At 42.4% G+C, this 23747-nt stretch overlaps 1 protein-coding gene across 3 annotated transcripts in view; it reads right to left on the minus strand.

Annotated features, from left to right (window-relative positions):
* Positions 1 to 23747, minus strand: part of LOC143172001 (ankycorbin-like) — a 136196-nt gene that overhangs the window by 36212 nt on the left and 76237 nt on the right. For all 3 annotated transcript variants that reach the window (XM_076361211.1, XM_076361208.1, XM_076361210.1), the window contains exon 3: positions 10458 to 10588. In XM_076361211.1, the coding sequence (XP_076217326.1) occupies positions 10458 to 10588 (131 nt within the window). The remainder of the gene's footprint in view (positions 1 to 10457; positions 10589 to 23747) is intronic.

Raw genomic sequence — 23747 nt, forward strand, 5'->3', positions numbered from 1 at the left:
AGCTGACATAGGCAGGTATGGATTTACTAGGAGCTGTGGGAGATTTTTCCCCTCTCTCCCCCTTAGCACCAGCCACTGCAAAGTGAAGCAACGCATGCAGCCTGTGTTCTCCTATCTTCTATTTAAACATGAGATGGCATCTGCCCTCCCCCAATACACACAAAACCTCTAGCAAAAATCCTACATGCTGCTTCTGTGTTAGCATATATTATGGAACAGCTTTCAGAGAAAAAAACCAAAACAACCCCACAAAACAAAAAAACAATACAATGCAGTTTTCATATAAAGTTTCCAGCTTTGCCCCATAGCATAAAGAGTCTTGTTTTAATCATACACACCTCGAGGTATAGGACATTAATAAAAGGCAAGCCCACTGAACGGCTGTTTTCTTAATAGGAAAGAAGCAATTGCATCATGCAACACAGGAGCTGGCAAGCTACAGACTCCTGATTTTAGCCTTCAAACTCAGCAAAAATATCCACCCAGCTGCTCTTCAGAGAGATTTCTGTGATCCCCAGAAGCTTTATATTTTTCATTCTTAGGTTGTGTTCCAGCAGTTCCATTTTCATACACAGTTTTCTTTGGCAAACTCTATTACCACATTACCACAAGCTCCCACTTCAAGTCTGAAATGTATAGACTTTTCTTCCATGTACCATTAATTGTAAACATAAGTGCTCACAATTTAAATTTATCATATGAAGTTTCCTGCAGAGCATCTGTTTATAAAGCCCCTCAATAACGAACATCAGCAAATTACAACAGAGATTCTGCCAAGGGTGAGCTTCAGGGCACTCCTAGGTGTTGACAGAAAGTCTGAAGTTTTGAAATGCTACTTTTATTTTTGGTGTTGTAGGGTAGGAAAACGGGCAAAGTACAAAAAACACTTAAGTCTCGAAAAGCTTAAAGAGCCTAGAAATGAGAGCAGTCACCTGTGTCTCTACAGCCAAGTTCAGAGGGATGGAAGAAGGCAGAGGAGTAGGGAAGCTTCCTTCTGATCGTTTCTTTAAAAAACACATCCCACATCTAAAGCCCAAAGAGGTGCAAAGTTAGCTTCTCAATATATATACTTTCTGGCAAAACATCTTTTTAGCATAGAGTGAAATCCCTGAGGATGCCATGGATATGTCCAGGTCAACGTAACTTCCTCCCTGAGTTAGGTAAAACCATCTACCCATCTGCTGCACTTTCTTGCAAGGCCAGAATAGAGTTCAAAGTTAAAATTAAGCCCAACAATGAGAGCAATGACTAGCGTCTTCCTTGGCCTCCGTCCTCCAACACAACCCACTTGATATTGCTGCCTATGGGCCAGCAAAAGCTAATAACTACCTTAGTACATGAAAAGTCATGAAATTAGAGCAAGGAAATCCCAAAGCATGTTAGCATAACAAGAGGCCAGAAAAAGGCTGGAAAGGCTGAGAACAACTGGGTAAAAGTTAATCTAAAGAAAATATTTTTGTTACATGAAAATCCAGCAAGGCTTAAGAACTGCATACAGTGCTCCAAGAACCAAAGAGCATGGCTATCCTTATGTGACACTAGGGATGTTGACAAAGGATAGCTCAGGGTTATATGTGGCGTTTGAAGTTTCTGTGACTTTTACACTTATAATACTTCAGACCTTTTCAGAATTGAAGCAACAGAACTATTTGGATTTTTTATTAAACTGTATAAAGTGAACTTCTCTTACTTCATAGGGGAATTACAAACCGAGTGCAATAATATGTACTTATAGTAATTAATCTACTAGTAACACATTCTTCAGAGACTACTGGTTAAGATGACCTTTTAACATTTGTTTTAGAAACTCTTTAAATGATTATGGCAATATATTTTTATTTAGCATTTCAGAATAACTATACTAAAGCTTTTAAGACTGCATTTCTGCAGAAGAGTACGGACTGGAAAATAGACACGTGCAGGAACAGCCAACTTCAGAGCTTTCCTTCATTTTCCAGTTAGTACTTTCCTAACACAGAATGCACCTGTAAAGCAGGTAACAGAAAATGCAGAGGATATATAAGCCAGATAAATAAGCAGCCACCAGCATAGTCTATTGCCTGAGATGTCATTTTGAAGCTAAAAAAAAATAAATAAGTCCAACATTTGCCTGTTGCTCTGCTTTGGCTATCTGTTCCCTTTCCCTTCCTAGATTAGAGTACTTTTTTAAGCCAGTAGCAGCCAGTTGGTGTAATTAAAATCTACCCATATAGCTCATTTGGTTGCATAACTCTTTGAAAAACATGTAAAACAACTGCAGCCCATTATGTGGATATAAATCTGAAAAACAACTGCAGCCTTAGACCTGTCCCCTCCAGCCTTAGAAAGCCTGGTTCTAGCCTGACGCATGAGAGGCATGCTTCCCTCATGCTCCCCTGCCAGCTCAGATAAGACAAGTGCAAGGAGCAGCCACAGCATACGTCATGCGGAAGTGGGACACTGGGTTCTGCCTCCACATGAGCCAAGCTGCAGCTGTTTCAAGCCAGGCATACAAAAACTTCCAAACATCTAGGCTATGCTCTGAGCCAAGCAACTGACAAACTTCTTGAAACCTGGCCAGGTCTGGTAAAATCTGGGTATTTGGCAACTCTGCGAATGGAGCTGCTTTACAAGGAATTCCAGTGGCTACCTGATGCTGCATTACAGATTTGGCCAATCCTACCCGTGAGCAGGAGTGGAACAGGCAGCTCACAGGCTATCCGAACATGTATACAGGGGCCCTTCAGAAGGCAACTTGCTTTCTTCTGAGATGACAGCCCTACTAATAGATAATGAAATGCAATAGTTTATTAATAATAGCCATCCTATCAGCCTGTGTGAAAAAGCAAGTATAAAACAGAATCATAGAATCATAGAATCATAGAATCATTAAGGTTGGAAAAGACCTCTAAGATCATCGAGTCCAACCGTCAACCCAACACCACCATGCCCACTAAACCATGTCCCTAAGCGCCTCATCTACACGTCTTTTAAATACTTCCAGGGATGGGGACTCAACCACGTCCCTGGGCAGCCTGTTCCAATGTTTAACCACTCTTTCAGTAAAGAAATTTTTCCTCATGTCCAATCTAAACCTCCCCTGGCGCAACTTGAGGCCATTTCCTCTCGTCCTATCGCTAGTTACTTGGGAGAAGAGACCGACACCCACCTCGCTACAACCTCCTTTCAGGTAGTTGTAGAGCGTGATAAGGTCTCCCCTGAGCCTCCTCTTCTCCAGGCTAAACAGTCCCAGTTCCCTCAGCCACTCCTCATAAGACTTGTTCCCCAGACCCTTCACCAGCTTTGTTGCCCTTCTCTGGACACGCTCTAACACCTCAATGTCCTTCTTGTAGTGAGGGGCCCAAAACTGAACACAGTATTCGAGGGGTGGCCTCACCAGTGCTGAGTACAGGGGCACAATCACTTCCCTAGTCCTGCTGGCCACACTATTTCTGATACAGGCCAGGATGCCTTTGGCCTTCTTGGCCGCCTGGGCACACTGCCAGCTCATGTTCAGCTGGCTCATGTTCAGCCGGCTGTCGACCAACACCCCCAGGTCCTTTTCCTCCAGGCAGCTTTCCAGCTACTCTTCCCCAAGCCTGTAGCGTTGCGTCGGGTTGTTGTGGCCGAAGTGCAGGACCCGGCACTTGGCCTTGTTGAATCGCATACAGTTGGCCTCGGCCCATCGATCCAGCCTGTCCAGGTCCCTCTGCAGAGCCTTCCTACCCTCGAGCAGATCAGCACTCCCGCCCAACTTGGTGTCGTCTGCAAACTTACTGAGGGTGCACTCAATCCCCTCATCCAGATCATTGATAAAGATATTGAACAAGACCGGCCCCAAAACTGAGCCCTGGGGAACACCGCTCGTGACCGGCCGCCAACTGGATGTAACTCCATTCACCACAACTCTCTGGGCCCGGCCGTCCAGCCAGCTTTTACCCAGCGAAGAGTACACCTGTCTAAGCCGTGAGCCGCCAGCTTCTCTAGGAGAATGCTGTGGGAAACAGTGTCAAAGGCCTTACTGAAGTCCAGGTAGACCACATCCACAGCCTTTCCCTCATCCACTAGGCGGGTCACCTGGTCATAGAAGGAGATCAGGTTGGTCAAGCAGGACCTGCCTCTCATGAACCCGTGCTGGCTGGGCCTGATCCCCTGGTTGTCCCGCACATGCCTTGTGAGCGCCCTCAAGATGAGCCGCTCCATCATCTTCCCTGGCACCGAGGTCAGGCTGACAGGCCTGTAGTTCCCCGGATCCTCCTTCCGACCCTTCTTGTAGATGGGCGTCACATTGGCAAGTCTCCAGTCATCCGGGACCTCCCCCGTTAACCAGGACCGCTGATAAATGATGGAGAGTGGCTTGGCAAGCTCCTCCACCAGCTCCCTCAGCACTCTCGGGTGGATCCTATCCGGCCCCATAGACTTGTGAGCGTCCAGGTGGCGTAGCAGGTCATTGACTGCTTCCTCTTGGATTATGGGGGGTTTATCCTGCTCGCCGTCCCTGTCTCAGGGGGCTGAATACCCTGAGGATAACTGGTCTGCCTGTTAAAGACTGAGGCAAAGAAGGCATTGAGTACCTCAGCCTTTTCCTCATCCTCGGTGACAATGTTCCCCCCTGCATCCAATAAGGGATGGAGATTTTCCTTGGCTCTCTTCTTGTCATTAATATATTTGTAAAAACATTTTTTGTTGTCTCTAAGAAGATGCAAGCTGGGTCCTAGAAGGAATACAGACTGATTGTTTCCCCTTTGAACTCTAGCTATCATCTGCAGGAAGTCCTGTGCATGTAAGATGCAAAACCCGTGGGATGTTTCTCAATGCTCAAAGACCTTTATATGAAATAGGGAATTTGTTCTTTAAATAAGTGGAATTTATTTGTTTTACAATATAGGAAATCACTAAAGAGAGAAAGTAAAAAGCTTCAGTTTTTCAGAAGTGAAGTTTAGGATCTTTGTAATTGAAATCAAACTAAAGAGCATTAATTTCTGTCTCTTCAGAAGATGGCCTCTTCAATTTTTTTTTAATAACATGAAAGTATAAAAATACTAAAATGTCTTACAAAAATTTGCTTCAAAAATGCATATAATAGAACTTGAATGTTGTTGATTTCAAGTCCTGTCAAAAATATAGCTAAGAACTAAAAATTGGATCATGGTGCATCTCCAAACTTAAGTGAGGGGTCATGTACTCAAAACTATCAGAAATGGTCTACACAGAGTTTCAGTCAAGAGCCAGGAACAAACCACTGACATGAATTCCACTCCACGGATCTCATTTAAAAGCCTGCATAATTCTCAGTACAGTAATGTTTGCATGAAATGTGGATTTTTTTCATGTATTGCCAAATTATAAAATCAAAGTTAAGTATTGCTCCACCATTATGGAGATACGAGCATTTCTTCTCACTGTATATTAACAATTAGCTCATACTGAATGTAACAGAAAGTTAATTAGCCCAATTTACTATCCTGGCAGAGGACGGTTTCGCCCAACCATGCTCAGATGTTTCATTAACATTTCTAAGAGTTAGACTAAAGTGGAAAGTAATTTTTCAGGAAATTTAATATCAACATCTTAATTGAATTATATTCCTAATAATGCTGCAGGGGAGAGGAGGAACAAAAAGGAACAATCAGGATTTGAACCTGAAAAGAACTTCAGGAAAGTTTTGGAAAGACAAAAGCTTTTACACCCAAATCTCCCACAGAAACAAACTTTACAAGAAATTTTGGAATAAGAACCAGATTTCAGCTATCTCTTGGCTAGAGATAAAACACAGATGGAGATCACTCTGGTCTTCTTTATTTTGTCCATGCTCTGAAACCTAGACATTGTTGTGACCATCTGGACCACCATAAATTAAATATTGTGATAAAAGTAAATTAAAAAATTATTTTCTGTCAGGGATCATATCAGGTCACTGGAACACCAATGAACTCCATTCCTGGAGAGGTGACAACCGTCAGGCACTAGACCTGTCTTGCAGCTGCTATCCTGGTACAATTTTCAAAAGACAATATGCTAGTATGCTTTTCTACTTAAGCATTTGGGCAATTTTAAAAGATGACACAGTCTGTGCAAAAGAAACATCTTCTAAAGCATGGTGTTAGACTGAGGACCCCCAACATGCACCAGAAAATAATGTAGAGACTGCCTGAGTTTCAAAGGTCTCCTAGAGGATTTATAGCAATGTGGAATCAAGAAAGGAAGGATGCTAATCAATTCTTCTTCCATTTCATAGGCACTGGGCTCACCTGACTTCTCCAATTTTGAAGATCAGCTATCTAAACCATTTTCTATGTTTTTCTTTCTCAACTAGAACAGTATAACTGTAGTAAGTCTGTATTCTTCCAATAGTTTCCTTTAAGATAAATATTATTACATACAAGGAAAGACTCTCTCTCAAAAGTTCTTTAAAACCTGATTTATTTTTTGAACAGTGATGTCCTTCATGCCACTCACCCCACCTCATTATACAATAAAATCCAAAAGAAAGAAAAGAAAAATGAATACTATGTACATGATAAATATAAAGGATTTGGGGTTGGAATATGCTCCAAAATTTATTTTCAGCTCAGCCTCCAAGGCATGAACATTCTGGTTCAAATGAAAATATATAATTTTTACTAACTGCTATTGACAATAGTTTTGTGAGAGAGTCCTTAAAAAGTGCATTTGTAGAAGTTTCTAAAGCTTTTTTGTACAATTGTCAGACTCATTTTATGAAACAACAGCTGATTCAATTGCAGTTAAAAAAAGAGACCTACTTTTCATTTAATAGCCATAAGCATTTAATTCTAGTTCAGTACCTTGCAGAAACATGCAAACATGGCAGTGATGGACTGGCACACAGACAAAATAACTTCAGGACAAGGAAGTGCTGCCATTTATACATCATGAATCCTTTCTGAAATTCCCCACCCCCTTCAATAATAGCAGCAGCTTCTTTAAATAACAGCCCATTTGAACACTTGCTCTTGTGGAAAGTGCAGTACATGAACGAATCCTATTCCCTCCTGAAAATGCCCTCTTTGAAATGCCTTTTTTGTTAGTTTAAGTGGGATTTAAATGATCAAATTCCAAATTGGAAAGCACTGTTTTGTTGTTTAAGGAAGCTGGACAAAACAAAACAAAACAAAACAAACAAAAAAAACCCCCTATCTGGCAGAATAAGACTACAATGGCAATCAGATTTCCAGATAGGTTCTATTACAAGTGTGCTTGGCAATAGTCTGTGCAGTTTAAGTGGGAGCAACAATGGGGCTGTGTCAACTTATGCCAAAGGTGGATTTGCTCCAAGGCCTTAAAACTGATTGATTGTTTATAGAAAGGACTGAGTCAGAGGCAGGGTGGTGGTGTGGAAAGTCAGGCAAGTCTTAAAAATCTCATTTCATTACTTTGACAATGTTAATTTTTATTTTATTTTATTTTTTTAAGAGGTACTGCTGGAAAGTTAAACCTCCTGATGAAAATCTGTAAATATTACCTCTGAGAAATTTACTGGTACCTAGACCTCATTAATTTAAGCATCTCTATTTTATTGCATGTGGGCAAACCACAAATAAAAGGACCTATAGGACAGAGGCAAAAGAGGACAAAGGTGAAATTTAGGTGGTTATGTCCAAAACTGAGCCAGAGCTGGAGCACATTGTAGCAGGACTCAGTAGAATGATGCATACAGTACTCAACAGGACAAATACAGAAAATCCTGGGTACTGGTCTCTGTTCCTCTCAGTTCAAGCATTTTATATTAAGAAGCCATTTGGTTATAAAACAAAAACTTAGAAGTACCCCTTTAAGCATGAAAAATTAGAGTCCTCTCCATCTTCTGTTTAAAATAATGTACTATATTACTATGCTTCAAATAAAGATCTGGGCAGTATCGAGAATTTTGTTTGAAGGGTTATTAACAAAAAGAATGAAAAAAGAAGAGATCTTAAAAGAAACATGTCACACCTTAAGAGAACAGACAATGACAGGCCTAACAAACCTGTACTGCAACATGTAATTGTTTCTCCTTTTTTGCTTTCAAGCACATTCCAAAGTCTTTAATCGCATTATGCAAGTTTTTATATAATTGAATCCATCATGTTCTTCTGGTTAGTCACCTTCAGCCTAATTATGTAAACAAATGCATCAATATATACTCACACAGATCAATAGACCACTCATCAAAAGAGCTCCCTTCCCACATGGCACTGCAGACCACTTTCTAAAATGTAACCAGTGAAATCTGAGCATGATGGTGGCCAGTTGTCCCAAAAAGACCTCTCCAGATTGCTCTTTCCCAGCATGAGAGTCTCCCATGTTCCAGATGAGGCAGCTGACAAACTAGTACCATGCTTCTGCAGGACACTAACAGACCTCAGTGCTGGGCTACAGCAGGGTCTATGCCTCCAAGCAGAGCTTCTGAGATAGGGCAAAACAGCTATGTTAGGCACCCAGAATCACTGTGCAGGAATGAAGCCCTGGCATCGTACTGCAAACATAGGAGAAACAAGCCTACCTATACAAAAATGATGGCTGTACTTCATTTTGCATTTGAGAACATTGCTTAGACAACAGTATTTTGGTTTTAGAGCATGCGTTCGTGTGTACACATACACACAGATGCATCCATACACACACTAAAAAAAGACTGAAGCGGGAAAAATGCAAACAAGACACTGCCCATTATTAATAAGCCATGCTGGAGTACATTTCTGGGTCATGATACTCTTTGGTAGCTATGTCTCTCCAGATCAGTGTCATTGTTTCTACACCTGTCAGTCTCTATCTTTCAAAACTGAGAAAGCAGACCTGCTCAGGTTATTTCTAAGTTTCCCAAAGCACTGGAAACAGAATGAGAGTTGACAAACTGTATTTATGTATCACAGCAATACTATTTTTCTTCACTCTCTCTCAAGCTTTCTTTTAAACCACTACACAGAAATACCTAAAAAAGTAAATGACAATTAAATGATTATATGGAACAAGCAAAAGCAGAGATCTTCATAGCATTAATTCACATTTGTTCCAAGCAATTAAAAGAAGTACTTGTATCTGCATTATTAGTAACTGCATCATTAATATAAATATATGGTCATCAACTTCTTTGTAGTTGCAAATAAAGAGGAAAAAAGGGGGAATTTTGTAGTATATCCCTGTAAAGCTGAAAATCCTTGCACCAGATCCCTACAGTTACAACAATCCCATTTCTTAGAGTTAAGAGGCTTGTACATACTCATTGATAATTTCAGTCTTGGTTGGTTCCTAGAAAAAAATCATAGTATCAAATTACATATGAAATTTGCAAAATAGGTGTTACACTGGATACAGTGCAGCTTAAGAATCTAGCTCTGAAGTTATGTTGACTGTAAAAACATGAGATGCTAGACATAGCTGTAATTCAGAAGATTCAATGGAAGTCATGCTTTGATTATGTTCAGAAGAAAAACACACGTATGCAACTTCTTTAAATTAAAAACATATTAAAGTGTGGAGAAAGCCCACTTGAAGTAATTAGAGGACTTGGACTTCTGCAGTAAGAAGTTGCAGGTCATTATGAATCACTGTCATCATTCAGTTTCCTCAGATGCAGAACAGAAATAGAGCAGATGTAGGAAACAGACCAAGCAAGAAACAGTGTGACTCAATAAATGTAACCCAGAGGTAATTCATTAGAATTTATTATTTGGTATAAACTGCCTTGTGCTGCCTCTCCCAAGACTAGAAACTGTTTTCCTTTCTACCCATCTATCCAGAATTTTATGAAGGCTTTGGTTCTGTCATGGGATGCCTATTTCTCATTTATCCATTTAATCATCTTTCTATGCCATAAGAAAGTTAAGGATAGCAATCTCTTGGCTGTAATTTACTTACTGGTATCTTTTATCTTCCACAATTCAGAATGTTCACAGGAGAACAAGAGGAAGAATAGAAGAAGAAAATGCTATATATGAAATATATTGAGACTGCAAAAGGAATCTCATTCACTCAAAACTTTCATTGCCAAACTTAAATCAAAACAAGGAACAGCTGCACGAATCATTAGCATCTGCAAGATTTTAAAACCCAATCACCATAGTTTCAGTTCAAACTAACCCATTAGAAAATTTATCTTCATTTCTATGTCATTAAACTAATGTGCATGGGAAAAAATAGCCCCAAAGATTAATGCCTTTTGGAGTGCACAGTCTGCAGTATGCCATGAAATTCCCGAGTCCCAAAATGCCCTGTCCTAAAATGGCCCAAATCTACCCAGCAATCCAGCTTCAAGTTACCTCAATGGGTTCGTGATTCTGAAATGGAATTTTAAATGTAGAATTACAAATATAGACTACCAGAAAGAAGCTTTCCAGAATGTATTGTGCTTCAGGTGAAAAAGAAAACTTAATTTTCAGGATGGTCTCTGGTTCTTAATTCCTGTAAGTGGCATGCACATCCAAGGCTGTTTTTTCCCCCTCCCTTGTGCTTAAATCACAAGTTTAAATTGGACTTACGCAGTTTTGCCCTCACTATCTTGTTTGGTTGCACTGGCTCCCTTTTTACCCAGCAATGAAGCCACTTTCTCGGGATCACCATTCTCCACTGCCTGCAGCAGCCGATCATCATTCTTATTCCACTCATTGGTCTGGGGTAAAAGAAAAAGAAGGGAGAAAGATTATTAGTACCAGCACTGTGCCCAGGCTCTTCTGAATGATCCTGCACACATTTATTACCATTGAAAGCTGAAACAAAAGCCCAACCCAAAGAAATGGCACAGAGAAAGCTGCATAAAAGTTAAGTGTTTTCCACATTTAAATATTTAGGAACCTGAGAAAGAAGTTGGCAGGAACCTTGTCTGGTCAAGGTTAATGGAGTGAGGCAGAGTGCAGGAGAGAACTGATTGACTTGATTTATACCATCAGTTTATGATTAGTCATTAAAAAGCGCACGATACTCAAGCCAAAAGAAGAGTGCTCACACCACCTTCAATGATCACCATCGGGATAGGTCAAACTGTCAAAACTGCAGTTCCATCAGGCACAGACACACACTTTAGCAGCGGTTACTGACAGTAATTGTATTGACAGTTGTTGACTGTGTGGCTCCTCTAAGCTTCCTCTATGCACAGATTATTTCCTCTGCAAACCTAGGGATGATTCTATGGTTGCAAGATACTAATAAAGTAGTTTCTATACACTTGGGGCTGAAAGTGCCCAGTAAAAATCCTTCATCATTGGGATCACACACAGTGTGTTGAGTGGACAAATTGCTTTGAGTCCAAAGATAAACCTTCATATCAAAGCCCATTTTTTGTAGTTTAAGCTTGCATTACCTATTTTACGCAGTTTTCTCTGTCACAAAGTGAACATTTTCCTTTCCCAAGGAGAATCTCAAGAATTAAAAAAGATGTTAAAAAAGGTACCGACTTTTTTCATCACCACATCAGGATATTAATCCTCAGTTGTCTTTGAGATTACCAGTAAATGTCACGCAAGAAATGACAACATATAACAAGAGGTAATAGTTTTATTTAGCACTTGTACACAGTGTTTTCCATGTGCAAAGACCTGAGCAAACATTAACTGGACAACTGTGTTTCTTTATCTTTGGCAGGCAGCCTACAGGAGATGATTTAAGTGACCTTGCATTGTTGCAAACCTACTGGAGACAGAGTTATGTTATCTCTACTGAAATCAGAACTGCAGGGAAGCTGAGTAGCAAATTGAAATTCTTGATAATTTCAAACTCGGCAACTCACTGTCCGAAAAGGAAAGGAATACTTAAAGACTGGCATCACAAACAATTGCATGGCAAATACACTGAACACCACTACATCACAAGGTCATCCACGAAAGTCTGCATGTGCTGGACTTCCCAAGAGAGTCTTAAAAACAAGAACAATCCTATTGTAGGGAATGCATTCACTAGTCAAAACATCCCTCAAACTTAAAACAACAGACAATGGCTTTTCTCAAAAGAATGGCTTATCTGAAAACATTATAACTCAGGGGTCAGTGATAAGTGGGTAAGTAGCCTACACCTTTCCCTGCCCTCCATCCCCAATTTAGAGACTATTTGCCAGTAGCAAACTTGTGTGGTGGGAGTGGAAATCTCCCTTGCAGAGGGGCAAGATGTTGTTGAACTTATCAGAAACAGCTTGTCCAAGTCTGTGGCAGCAGCTCCCAGGACATTCAGAGCTTAGCAGATGCCAGAAGCTGCTGCCTCCAAGGCCCCTTTCAATTGCTGTGGCTCCAGCTCTTTTCTGCACCTTTCAAAATCTGCCCATGGCGCATATATGGCACCAGTGGCATTGCAAGCTGACCTCTGTTGCACTGCACTCCACTGAGGCAGCACCCTGAAGGCCATGCCAAAAGATGCTATGTTCATTAACTTTACCACAAGTAAGGTCTTGACCTCTAATTAAGTTGTCAAAAAAGCAAAGCGTGACAATGGCTTTGAAAGTAATTCATAGCAATATTATCTAAATGTCACTAATTGCTACAACAGAAATAGTCTTTTCCAGCTTCACTTGGCCATCCACATTCCCTATTTTAGGTGACTGACGGCTAATAGTATTAATTATTTTTACATAAGACAAAACATTTGCAGCTCACAGCACTTACACATGCATTTCTTTAAAGGTGGAAACAGTAGCAGCAATGCAAGTAACCTGTGAATATTTTACAACCAGAAGCATTAATCCGTTGTCCTCCTCTTGCTTCTTGTGCTACTGTGCCTAGTTGGGGTAACTGTCCACGCAAAGTGCACGAGGTCTGTTTGACACTGGAGACTGTATTTGTGTCAGACCATGAATTCCATTTGAACAGGAGATAAAAAGCACCATGGGGAAGTCAGGAAGCAGTTGGAGTGAATGAACAAGGAATGGTAACAAAAGACTAACAGTAGATTGTCAGTAAACCTTGATAATTACCCATTCATTGGGTAGCTTCTGTGGATAAATAAGTAATTATTATCCAAGCAAAACATTTTTTCATGCAGAATAATGCAACCGAACAGCAAGTCACTCAGCAGGGCACTTCTATCAGCCAATGAGGCTGCCCAGAAAGTTTCCTGGCAAAAGGGGACTACGAGCTGTGAAATGAAAGGGTCTTTCACCAGCAGAGAAGGGGAAAGATGACCTGACTGAAATGGTGATCTGAGACTGCAAGTTTGGGGGGGCAGTTGTAGAAAAATGTTAGTGTGGTCTTTGCTTAAATAATGACTAGAATTTGCAGCAGGCTGTGAGCTGTGCTTCAAGAATACTCAAGAGGGCAATGAAAATGGAAAGAAATGCATTTAAGAGTTTGCTGTTTTGCTCAGGTATTTGTGTTTCTTGTAAGTTTCTTGTTTTTTGTAGGGTTTTTTTTTTGACAAACCTGTGTTTGCTTTCACAATTTCATTCAGGCTTTAAATGCAGAGTAGCCATACAGTCAGCGTAGGGAATCTGCACAGTTAATAAAGCAGAGATAAGTGGCCTCTTCATAACAACTGTGAGATTTCATTTCTGTAAGAGTAAGAAAGTAAAGAGGCTGAGCCCAGAAGTCTGCAAGGGAGGCCAAGAGAGCATAACACAGTCCACAGACCAAGGAATACAGTTGGCCCACATCTAGTGAGCTTAAAAGCACGTAGTGGAGTTCTGCGTGGGTTGGGGGGCATGCAGCTCACAAATGCTGCTCATTTCACTTCCTAGTAAAGGCCATGATGTATTTTTCCTTCAGATACTACTTTTAAGCCTTTTAACAAGATAAAAGAAATCAATCTTTGCATTTGAGGAACAGTGAGATTTCCTGTTAACATCACATCTAGGTACATCAGGGCTTCTATATTCTTTTAAGCAATTACTGCTGTTTTCAAGTAATCAATTTCATTCCAGTGGAGATAAAAGAAAAGTGATGAGCAAAAAGCTCACAACATGCAAGGCATTAGAACAAAATAAGAAAAACTACATCTAAATCATTAGTAACATACAGCCAGAGCACTGGTAATATATCCAACTACTGCCCATTGTTTATCACCTCGCACATCACCAATACAGCAACTGGAGATTTCTTTACTTTCAGATAGTGAAGGATGTAGCAGTAACCACACCACATGCAACCGATCATTCTCAATAAGACAGAAGAAAGTAAAGCCAAGAATTAATTGTGTATATTTGTATAAATGAAACAATGTTTATCTTAACACAGGAAAAAAAACCCCACAAGGGACTTCTTAAAAGTAAAAAAGCCAAATCAATCCTGTTTGAAGTGACCATCTCTGTTGTTCTGCCTTTTCTCATAGTTCTAAAGATTTGAGCTACAATGAACTCAGATGACTGTTGTTCTCATCTTGAAATTACTCAGTAAATGTTACTAAAACCAAAATACATCTAATAGACTACTGTTTACTGCTGTACACATGGCAGCTCTTTCCTTCAAAAAAAATCCATGGGGTGTCAAAACACAGACTTAAAAAATCCCCACACTTCTCAAATGGTTATCCAAGGACCACCAAGAATCCTCAGGTTTTCCTTACACTTAAAAATAAAAATATATAAACAAGAAACTGATCATCAGCATGAGACGCATGGAAAAGACTGCTTTCTAAAAAAGTTTTAAAACTGAAGAACTACTGAATCAACAGATTTTAGCTATGTATCAAGGTCAAATTGCAGCTCACATAAGAGACATTTAGCCTTTCAAGTCTTCAGGATTTCTGCTACACAACTGCTTCATGGTCAGTTAGGAAAAAGAGAAATCATGAGATTTAAAGTGAAATTGGCTGGACAATCTAATCTCACCTTTTTTCTGGTAAGTATATTTCAGTGATAAGCAGGCTGTAAGATACAGGGACAATGTCAACTATGCAAGCAAAGTTTGTTTATTCAGTTGTGTTGACTATCTTGCATTCTGCAATACTGTGTTAGACACAATGGTCTGTGAGGATCACAGTGTGCCTAATGACCAGGGTATACATCTGAACTCTCTGGTTAGAGACAGTGATGGGAACAGCCTGTCACCTTTCAACATTCAATGCCATACACATACCACTTCCTCAGTGGATTGTTTTTAAATTCAGCACCACTTATTTCTTGATATGAGTATCTTAGCTGACTACATCTACCTAGATTTTTAGTAACACCCTCCAGTTTCTGTTGATTAGTAAATTTAGTCAGAGAACACAGGTACTTGATGGATCTTCTTGCTTCCAGATGGGTAAATAATAGACATCCACCCTGCTGGAACCCACTCAACTGCAACATTACCTCACTTATAAGGACTGGCACTTTGTAGACCCATGGCTCCATCTTTCCTCCTGTCTACTGCTAAACCTCTCCAAACATTGCTTATCTTGCCACTTCTGCATAGTAAGCTGGTTTTCATTAATTTTAGAGCTGCTGCCCTTTTCTCCTCCCCATTATTCTGCAAAGGGGAACAGAGACACAAAGGCTAATTATGAAGTCTGCAGACAAGAACAAAAATTTAACACCAAGCAGAATTGCACACAGTCCAGAATTACATGAATTGATCAGTGTTACCACTGCTGTAAGATGTATTCATAAGGTACCAGCCACCATGGCACCTTATTTTTGTATTACAAATATCCACATGATATCACAGCTCACAATGAAAGCTGTTTCCCTTTTTTTTTATACTAGCAAGACTAAAGTAGATTACTTGACAAAGCTCCACCATCTTAATATTCTCCACAAGCACCAGAAAACATCTTAGATGCTTGTTTTTAAAACCACTTCACATTATTTTTATACCTACTAGAATGCCACTGTAGGAAGCAATACAATTTTAAAATTCGTAACAAAATATATATTAAAATCTCAAAACTATTCAGAGTAGAAAAACAGTCTATTTATAGTTGAATTTGTCATTCTTGTAAAGGACTCATCCACTGTTACTGGGTTATAGCCTTCTATTCTGAAGCCCATGACACAGCCAAACAAAACACAGTGCATACAGAGACAAATCCCTATTCCAAGAAATTATTTTGTTTGGAGTCTTCAAGGGCTCAACTCAGTCTCTAAAAGTACTTCATGACTACAAAAGAAGTCAAAAAAGTTTTGCTGTCTGATCTTCATGAGGCCACTGACGGATGTTTGTGCCATGGATTGACCTCTAGATCTAATATTTGTCAGTCTCCAAAATCAAATATTAAAGCAGCAAGCTAAGCTTAGCTGCTTTTACTTCCATGGGTACAATGAAGGATAATACAAGAGTCATAGGAAAGTTATACCTAAGATATATTCCCAGTTGGACTTCAGAAATTGGGAAAGCAAGCAATTGTTTTGCATGAAAATAAAATCCACTTCAGCAGCCAGAGAAGAATATGTGAGATTTCACACCACCACATCTTCCCATGTTGTTTATCCTCCACATCACATGCACTGAGAATCAGACAAGTCTTTTATGCATCAGACTCTCTGTATGCAGAACATCAACTGCCCACACATGGCAGGCCTTAAGTAAAAGGACAGAAAGAGCAAGCAGGCACTCACCCTGGTTCCTTCCCTTGGGCCTCATCTACAGAAGGAGCTCCATTTCTCTACAGGGATGAATAACACACACAGCCCTATGCAGATTTTCTGTTCAGCAGGCATTGATGGCCTCACCTTTCATCTGATCAGGGCCACAGCTGGTACACCATCCTCCAGGCAGCCTGTGGAAACTCAGCTACTGCTGCCCCAAGCTAGTGCTGGGGTTTAATTCTTGCCTGTTTGAACAGTGATCGAGCTATCTGCCATCTGGCACAACCACCCCAGCTCAGTATTAATGGACCAGTCCACACAAAGAGCCCTCTCATTCTCATCTGTATATTCTTATCCATGTATGATTTACTAGAGCGTTAAGCACTATCGCTACAGTGCTCTTGCTAATTTGGATACCCTGCATCTCACCAAACATACTAGGATTATTCACACAAGATGACAGAAGTCACAAACGGACACTTTTTTTTTTTCCTTAAAGATTCACTTGATTCCTATTAATTACTTCTAGGCTGGATTATATTTGCATGCCACATTCATCAAGTTACTCTTATCAGAGATAAGTGCTGCCAATGGTTTGACTGTTGTAGTCTTGATCCCCCTCTGTGAGGAATACTGTTGCTGCTACATCGAGAAACCCTACTTAGGGTTGCTTAGCTTATATTCCGATTTCTTCAAAAGATCCATGAACATTTTCTATAATAAGAGAGCTCAGCAGCTCAACCTAGAGATTTTCACCTTCCCAGTACAAAGCCACTGTGAATTAAAAATCTACAATGAAAAGATGCACAAAGCATAAAATCCTGAAGGGCAGTACAGTGCCCAGAGTCTCTTTGGAGACAGAGCACACAATCCCATGTAAAGTAAGTGGGCCTGCAGTGCTACCAGCCCCTTTCCCATCATCAAAAACATCCCTGTTGCAGCCATAACCTCTTAGTCAGGGTCCATGGAGGGGCCAACATGAGAGAGAAATGCCTAGTAATAATATAAATCTTATAAAACGTTTCCCTAAAGCCACCCTACCCCTTTGATGCTTATAAGTAGAGCAACCTGACAAATATCCCTAGATAGTCACACTGCCTATTACATTCTGTTCACTCTACATACTTTTCAAAGATTGAGACTGCACACCAAGGCTATGCTGGATTCTGTGGAGTGCATCTAATGCAACAACTATGAATGACTAACTGCTGAATTCAGACTGTTCCCAGGAGCAAATGGCCAGTCAGCAGCAAGTTAATTCTCATCCTTTTCAAAACATGCTTTTCAATAATTTATGTGAAAGGGTGGAGGGAGAGAGAGCGAGCAAGGATTTGTAACAGTTTTTAAGTCTTCAAGGAAGAAGAGAGAACACCTACAAGCTTTGTGGGTCATGACAAAAAAATGAAAAGAACATGGGTTTGTTGTTTTTGTTTCGGTTTTTTTGGGGGGGTTGTTTTGTTTTTTTAAAGAATTCACATCACATATCGCCAGAAGGAACGTGGCGACCCAGATGGAGCCCTCACACAAGCATACAGCTGTCCAGGTCTCTGGCTGCAGGGAGTGCCTGAGCCTGTCAGCTGTACTGAAGGGTAGCAGAGACAACACCTGTGTGTGGAGTGACCAGGTGGATGATCTGCTCAGCCTGGTGGCAGAGCTGAAGGAGGAAGTGGAAAGGTTAAGGAGTATCAGGGAGTGTGAGAGGGAGATAGATTGGTGGAGCCACACCCTACCTGAGGCAAAAGGGAGCAGATGGAGCAGATGGAGGCTCCACAAGAAGCAGAGGATCCCCTGCCCTCTTGCCACCAGGCAGAAGGAGGGGACCTAAGTGATGGGGGGGAATGGAAACAGGTCCCTGCTCGGGGTGCCAGGCGAACCCCCGCCCGGCCTCCCTCACCTTCCCGGTTGCCCTTACACAACAGATATGGGGCCCTGGAACTTGAGGGCCAGGCAAATGAGGATGTAGATGAAGGTCCATCCAGGAGGTTGCCTAGGGTGAAGCAGTCAGCCCCACGCATTATGACTGCCTCTGCTAAGAAAAAAAGGAGGGTAATTGTCATAGGCGATTCCCTTCTGAGGGGAACAGAGGGCCCAGTATGCTGACCAGACCCATCCCACAGGGAAGTCTGCTGCCTCCCTGGGGCCTGGGTCAGAGACATTACCAAGAAGCTCCCTGGTCTGGTACGGCCTTCCGACTACTACCCGCTGTTGGTTATACAGGCTGGCAGTGATGAGGTTGCAGAGAGAAGTCCTGCAGTGATCAAAAGGGACTTCAGGGCACTGGGGCGACTGGTTGAAGGATCGGGAGGCACAGGTAGTGTTTTCCTAAATCCCTACAGTGGCAGGGAAGGATACTGAAAGGAACAGGAAAACACACCTGATCAACACGTGGCTCAGGGGCTGGTGCCATCGGCGGAATTTTGGCTTTTTTGATCATGGGGAGGTTTACACGGCACCGGGCCTGCTGGCAACAGATGGAGTCCAGCTATCTCACAGGGGGAAAAGGATCATTGCTCATGAATTGGCAGGGCTCATTGAGAGGGCTTTAAACTAGGTTCGAAGGGGGAAGGGGATAAAACCAGGCTCGCTAGAGATGATCCTAGGGGTGGCATGCCAATGCTGGGGGTGAAATCGACAGCCCAGCTCAAGTGCATCTACACCAATGCACGCAGCATGGGCGGCAAACAGGAGGAGCTGGAAGCCATTGTGCAGCGGGAGAGGTATGACTTAGTCGCCATCACAGAAACATGGTGGGGTGACTCTCACGATGGGAGTGCTGCAATGGATGGCTATAAACTCTTCAGAAGGGACAGGCGAGGAAGGAGACGCGGTGGGGTGGCTCTGTATGTTAGGGAGTGTTTCGATTGTCTAGAGCTCAACGATTGTGATGATGATACAGTCGAGTGTTTATGGGTAAGGATGAGGGGGAAGGCCAACGAGGCAGATATCCTGCTGGGAGTCTGTTATAGACCACCCAACCAGGACGAAGGGGCGGATGAAGCGTTCTACAAGCGGCTGGCACAAGTCTCTCAATCGCTAGCCCTTGTTCTCGTGGGGGACTTCAACTTCCCGGACGTCTGCTGGAAATCCAACACGGCAGAGAGGAAGCAGTCTAGGAGGTTCCTGGAGTGTGTGGAAGACAACTTCCTGACACAGCTGGTAAGTGAGCCTACCAGGGGAGGTGCCTCGCTAGACCTGCTGCTTACAAACAGAGAAGGACTGGTGGGAGATGTGGTGGTAGGAGGCCGTCTTGGGCTTAGCGACCATGAAATGGTAGAATTCTCAATTCTCAGAGAAGTAAGGAGGGGGGCCAGCAAAACCGCAACCATGGACTTCCGGAGGGCGGGCTTTCGCCTGTTCAGGACGCTGGTTGAGAGAGTCCCTTGGGAGACAGTCCTGAAGGGCAAAGGGGTCCAGGAAGGCTGGACGTTCTTCAGGAAGGAAGTCTTAAAGATGCAGGAGCAGGCTGTCCCTGTACGCCATAAGAAGAACGGGCAGGGAAGACGACCGACCTGGCTGAACAGGGAGCTCTTGCTGGGACTCAGGAAAAAAAGGAGAGTTTACTGCTTGTGGAAGAAGGGGCAGGCAACTCAAGAAGAGTACAGGGATCTCGTTAGGTCATGCAGAGAGGAAATGAGAAAGGCAAAAGCCCAGCTAGAACGCAATCTGGCCGCTGTCGTTAGAGACAACAAAAAATGTTTTTACAAATATATTAATGACAAGAAGAGAGCCAAGGAGAATCTCCATCCTTTATTGGATGCGGGGGGGAACATTGTCACCGAGGATGAGGAAAAGGCTGAGGTACTCAATGCCTTCTTTGCCTCAGTCTTTAATAGTCAGACCAGTTATCCTCAGGGTATTCAGCCCCCTGAGCTGGAAGACAAGGGACGGCGAGCAGGATGAACCCCCCATAATCCAAGAGGAAGCAGTTAACGACCTGCTACGCCACCTGGATGCTCACAAGTCTATGGGGCTGGATAGGATCCACCCGAGAGTGCTGAGGGAGCTGGTGGAGGAGCTTGCCAAGCCACTCTCCATCATTTATCAGCGGTCCTGGTTAACGGGGGAGGTCCCGGATGACTGGAGGCTTGCCAATGTGACGCCCATCTACAAGAGGGGCCGGAAGGAGGATCCTGGGAACTATAGGCCTGTCAGCCTGACCTCAGTGCCGGGGAAGATTATGGAGCGGTTCATCTTGAGGGCGCTCACAAGGCATGTGCGGGACGACCAGGGGATCAGGCCCAGCCAGCACGGGTTCATGAGAGGCAGGTCCTGCTTGACCAACCTGATCTCCTTCTATGACCAGGTGACCCGCCTAGTGGATGAGGGAAAGGCTGTGGATGTGGTCTACCTGGACTTCAGTAAGGCCTTTGACACTGTTTCCCACAGCATTCTCCTAGAGAAGCTGGCGGCTCACGGCTTAGACAGGTGTACTCTTCGCTGGGTAAAAGCTGGCTGGACGGCCGGGCCCAGAGAGTTGTGGTGAATGGAGTTAAATCCAGTTGGCGGCCGGTCACGAGCGGTGTTCCCCAGGGCTCAGTTTTGGGGCCGGTCTTGTTGAATATCTTTATCAATGATCTGGATGAGGGGATTGAGTGCACCCTCAGTAAGTTTGCAGACGACACCAAGTTGGGCGGGAGTGTTGATCTGCTCGAGGGTAGGAAGGCTCTGCAGAGGGACCTGGACAGGCTGGATCGATGGGCCGAGGCCAACTGTATGAGGTTCAACAAGGCCAAGTGCCGGGTCCTGCACTTCGGCCACAACAACCCGACGCAACGCTACAGGCTTGGGGAAGAGTGGCTGGAAAGCTGCCTGGCGGAAAAGGACCTCGGGGTGCTGGTCGACAGCCGGCTGAACATGAGCCGGCAGTGTGCCCAGGTGGCCAAGAAGGCCAAAGGCATCCTGGCCTGTATCAGAAATAGTGTGGCCAGCAGGACTAGGGAAGTGATTGTGCCCCTGTACTCAGCACTGGTGAGGCCGTCCCTCGAATACTGTGTTCAGTTTTGGGCCCCTCACTACAAGAAGGACATTGAGGTGTTAGAGTGTGTCCAGAGAAGGGCAACAAAGCTGGTGAAGGGTCTGGGGAACAAGTCTTATGAGGAGTGGCTGAGGGAACTGGGACTGTTTAGCCTGGAGAAGAGGAGGCTCAGGGGAGACCTCATCGCTCTCTACAACTACCTGAAAGGAGGTTGTAGCGAGGTGGGTGTCGGTCTCTTCTCCCAAGTAACTAGCGATAGGACGAGAGGAAATGGCCTCAAGTTGCGCCAGGGGAGGTTTAGATTGGACATGAGGAAAAATTTCTTTACTGAAAGAGTGGTTAAACATTGGAACAGGCTGCCCAGGGACGTGGTTGAGTTACCATCCCTGGAAGTATTTAAAAGACGTGTAGATGAGGCGCTTAGGGACATGGTTTAGTGGGCATGGTGGTGTTGGGTTGACGGTTGGACTCGATGATCTTAGAGGTCTTTTCCAACCTTAATGATTCTATATCTTTGGGGTTCCCTTCTATTTAATGAGATATGAAACCCAAAATAACATACAAGCATCTTTTTCGCATCCTGTAATAGCATCTTTAAGAGATTAAGTTAATAAGTGCAAAGGATTATATAAATAATAAATTGAAAATGGGGTAGTTTTCATTTCCAGAGACAGCAGAAGGTTTCCAAATTTATGGGTTAAAAAAGCCAATATATTTAACAGTCTTTCAAAGATGCTAGTATAATCCTTCCAAAACTGAAGAGAACAGATGACTCAACCATATGGCCAAGTTCCACTAAAATTCTGTCTTGTAATCATAAAATATGATGTAATGTAGTTTGGTCCCAGAAGGAGGAAAGGCATTATACATATGTGACATGCACAAGCATTCCCTGGATCCATCTGTTTAGCTATTTTAAAAAGGCATTACACAAATAAGCAGGGTTTTTTAGATGTCTCCAAGATAAATATTCTTAAGCCTTCTCTTGGAAAAGAAATGGGTATTGCTCTTAAAATCTACATTAATGCATCAACCATTATTGTTACAAGCACTGCTCAGCTAAATAGGTATAATGAACTACTTACTTTTTACATCTTTCTGCAGCAATGCAGCTTTAAAAAAGTTTGCCTTTATAAACTTTGAAAGCAATCTCTGGTTTATTAGTATTTCACACTTAATGATCATGAAAATTCTAGAGAAGAGTTTAAAGGACTATTTGCAAATCAAAAGAAGCTTCCCTTTTAAAAATATCTAGGGAAGAGAAAAGAATACACATCAACTAAGAATACACATACACTAAGTGGTAAAGAATATTATTTTCTGCATTATGTAAAGGTTGAATGAAAAGAACTGCTGAGAAGGAAATCAGAGCCATCAACTCTGACAGGTAAAATACTTTTCAATTCATTAATTACCCAAATATGCACAACAGAAGTCATCAATACCTCAGCGATTCAAATATTTCACAGAACCACTTGGAATTAATGGTAACCATTCAGTACATTGTTATCACTCTGGTCCTCATTATATTCAGGGCGCCATTTAAGTAGGTATGCACAGATGCCTTAACTAAGCATGCAATGTCTAAAAGTTCTATAAAATCCTCCACTTTTTATTGTAGGTAGTTTAAATCCACCCATGACTCAAGTCAGGCTACCAGAAAAATAGACCGATTCCAGCAAGGAAAGTAAGGAAAATGACAAGCAGCAATAATTTCATTTCTCATAGTGACAAAACTAGCAAGGGAAAATTACTGGGGACTGAGATATAATTACTCCAAAGCCTTTCTAAAACCACCATGTTACAATTCCCCACTATGTAATAATACCTTGCTCCCCAACAGAGACAGGGCCCTGGCAGCCACTACAAGTGCATACACTGGGTATACTTTCCCTAAGAGCGTGCACACTTAACTACACCATCATAAGAGTTTAGAGAAAGCAGCAGAAACTAAGAAGCCAAGTGACTACATAAGCGAGGCAGGAAAAGCATTCAAGTTTCCTGACTCCCAGTCCAATCCCTATCAAATCAAAGTGTTAGGAATCATCAGGTAAGGCATAAAGAAGAAAACAGAATCACTATAGACTATACACCAACTGTACATTCAGTCTGTTCACCAATGTGCAGTACTGGTCTCTTTCATCTCTAAAATGGTATTAGAGCTGGAAAAGGTTCAGAAGTGCAAAGAGGATCCAAAACAGCACCTGTATGAAGAACAAATAGGCTAGGGTGCCTCAGCCTCAAAAGAGGCAAGTTAAGGGGGATATGAAGTTGACAAGTCAGTAATATGGGGAAGGTGGATGGGGATCAACTGTTCAATATCTTTTCCTCCACAGCGAGGGACCATCACATGAAAGTGGGACCAGGTCA

This window comes from Aptenodytes patagonicus, chromosome W (assembly GCF_965638725.1).
Source record: "Aptenodytes patagonicus chromosome W, bAptPat1.pri.cur, whole genome shotgun sequence".
In the NCBI taxonomy this organism is placed as follows: domain Eukaryota; kingdom Metazoa; phylum Chordata; class Aves; order Sphenisciformes; family Spheniscidae; genus Aptenodytes; species Aptenodytes patagonicus.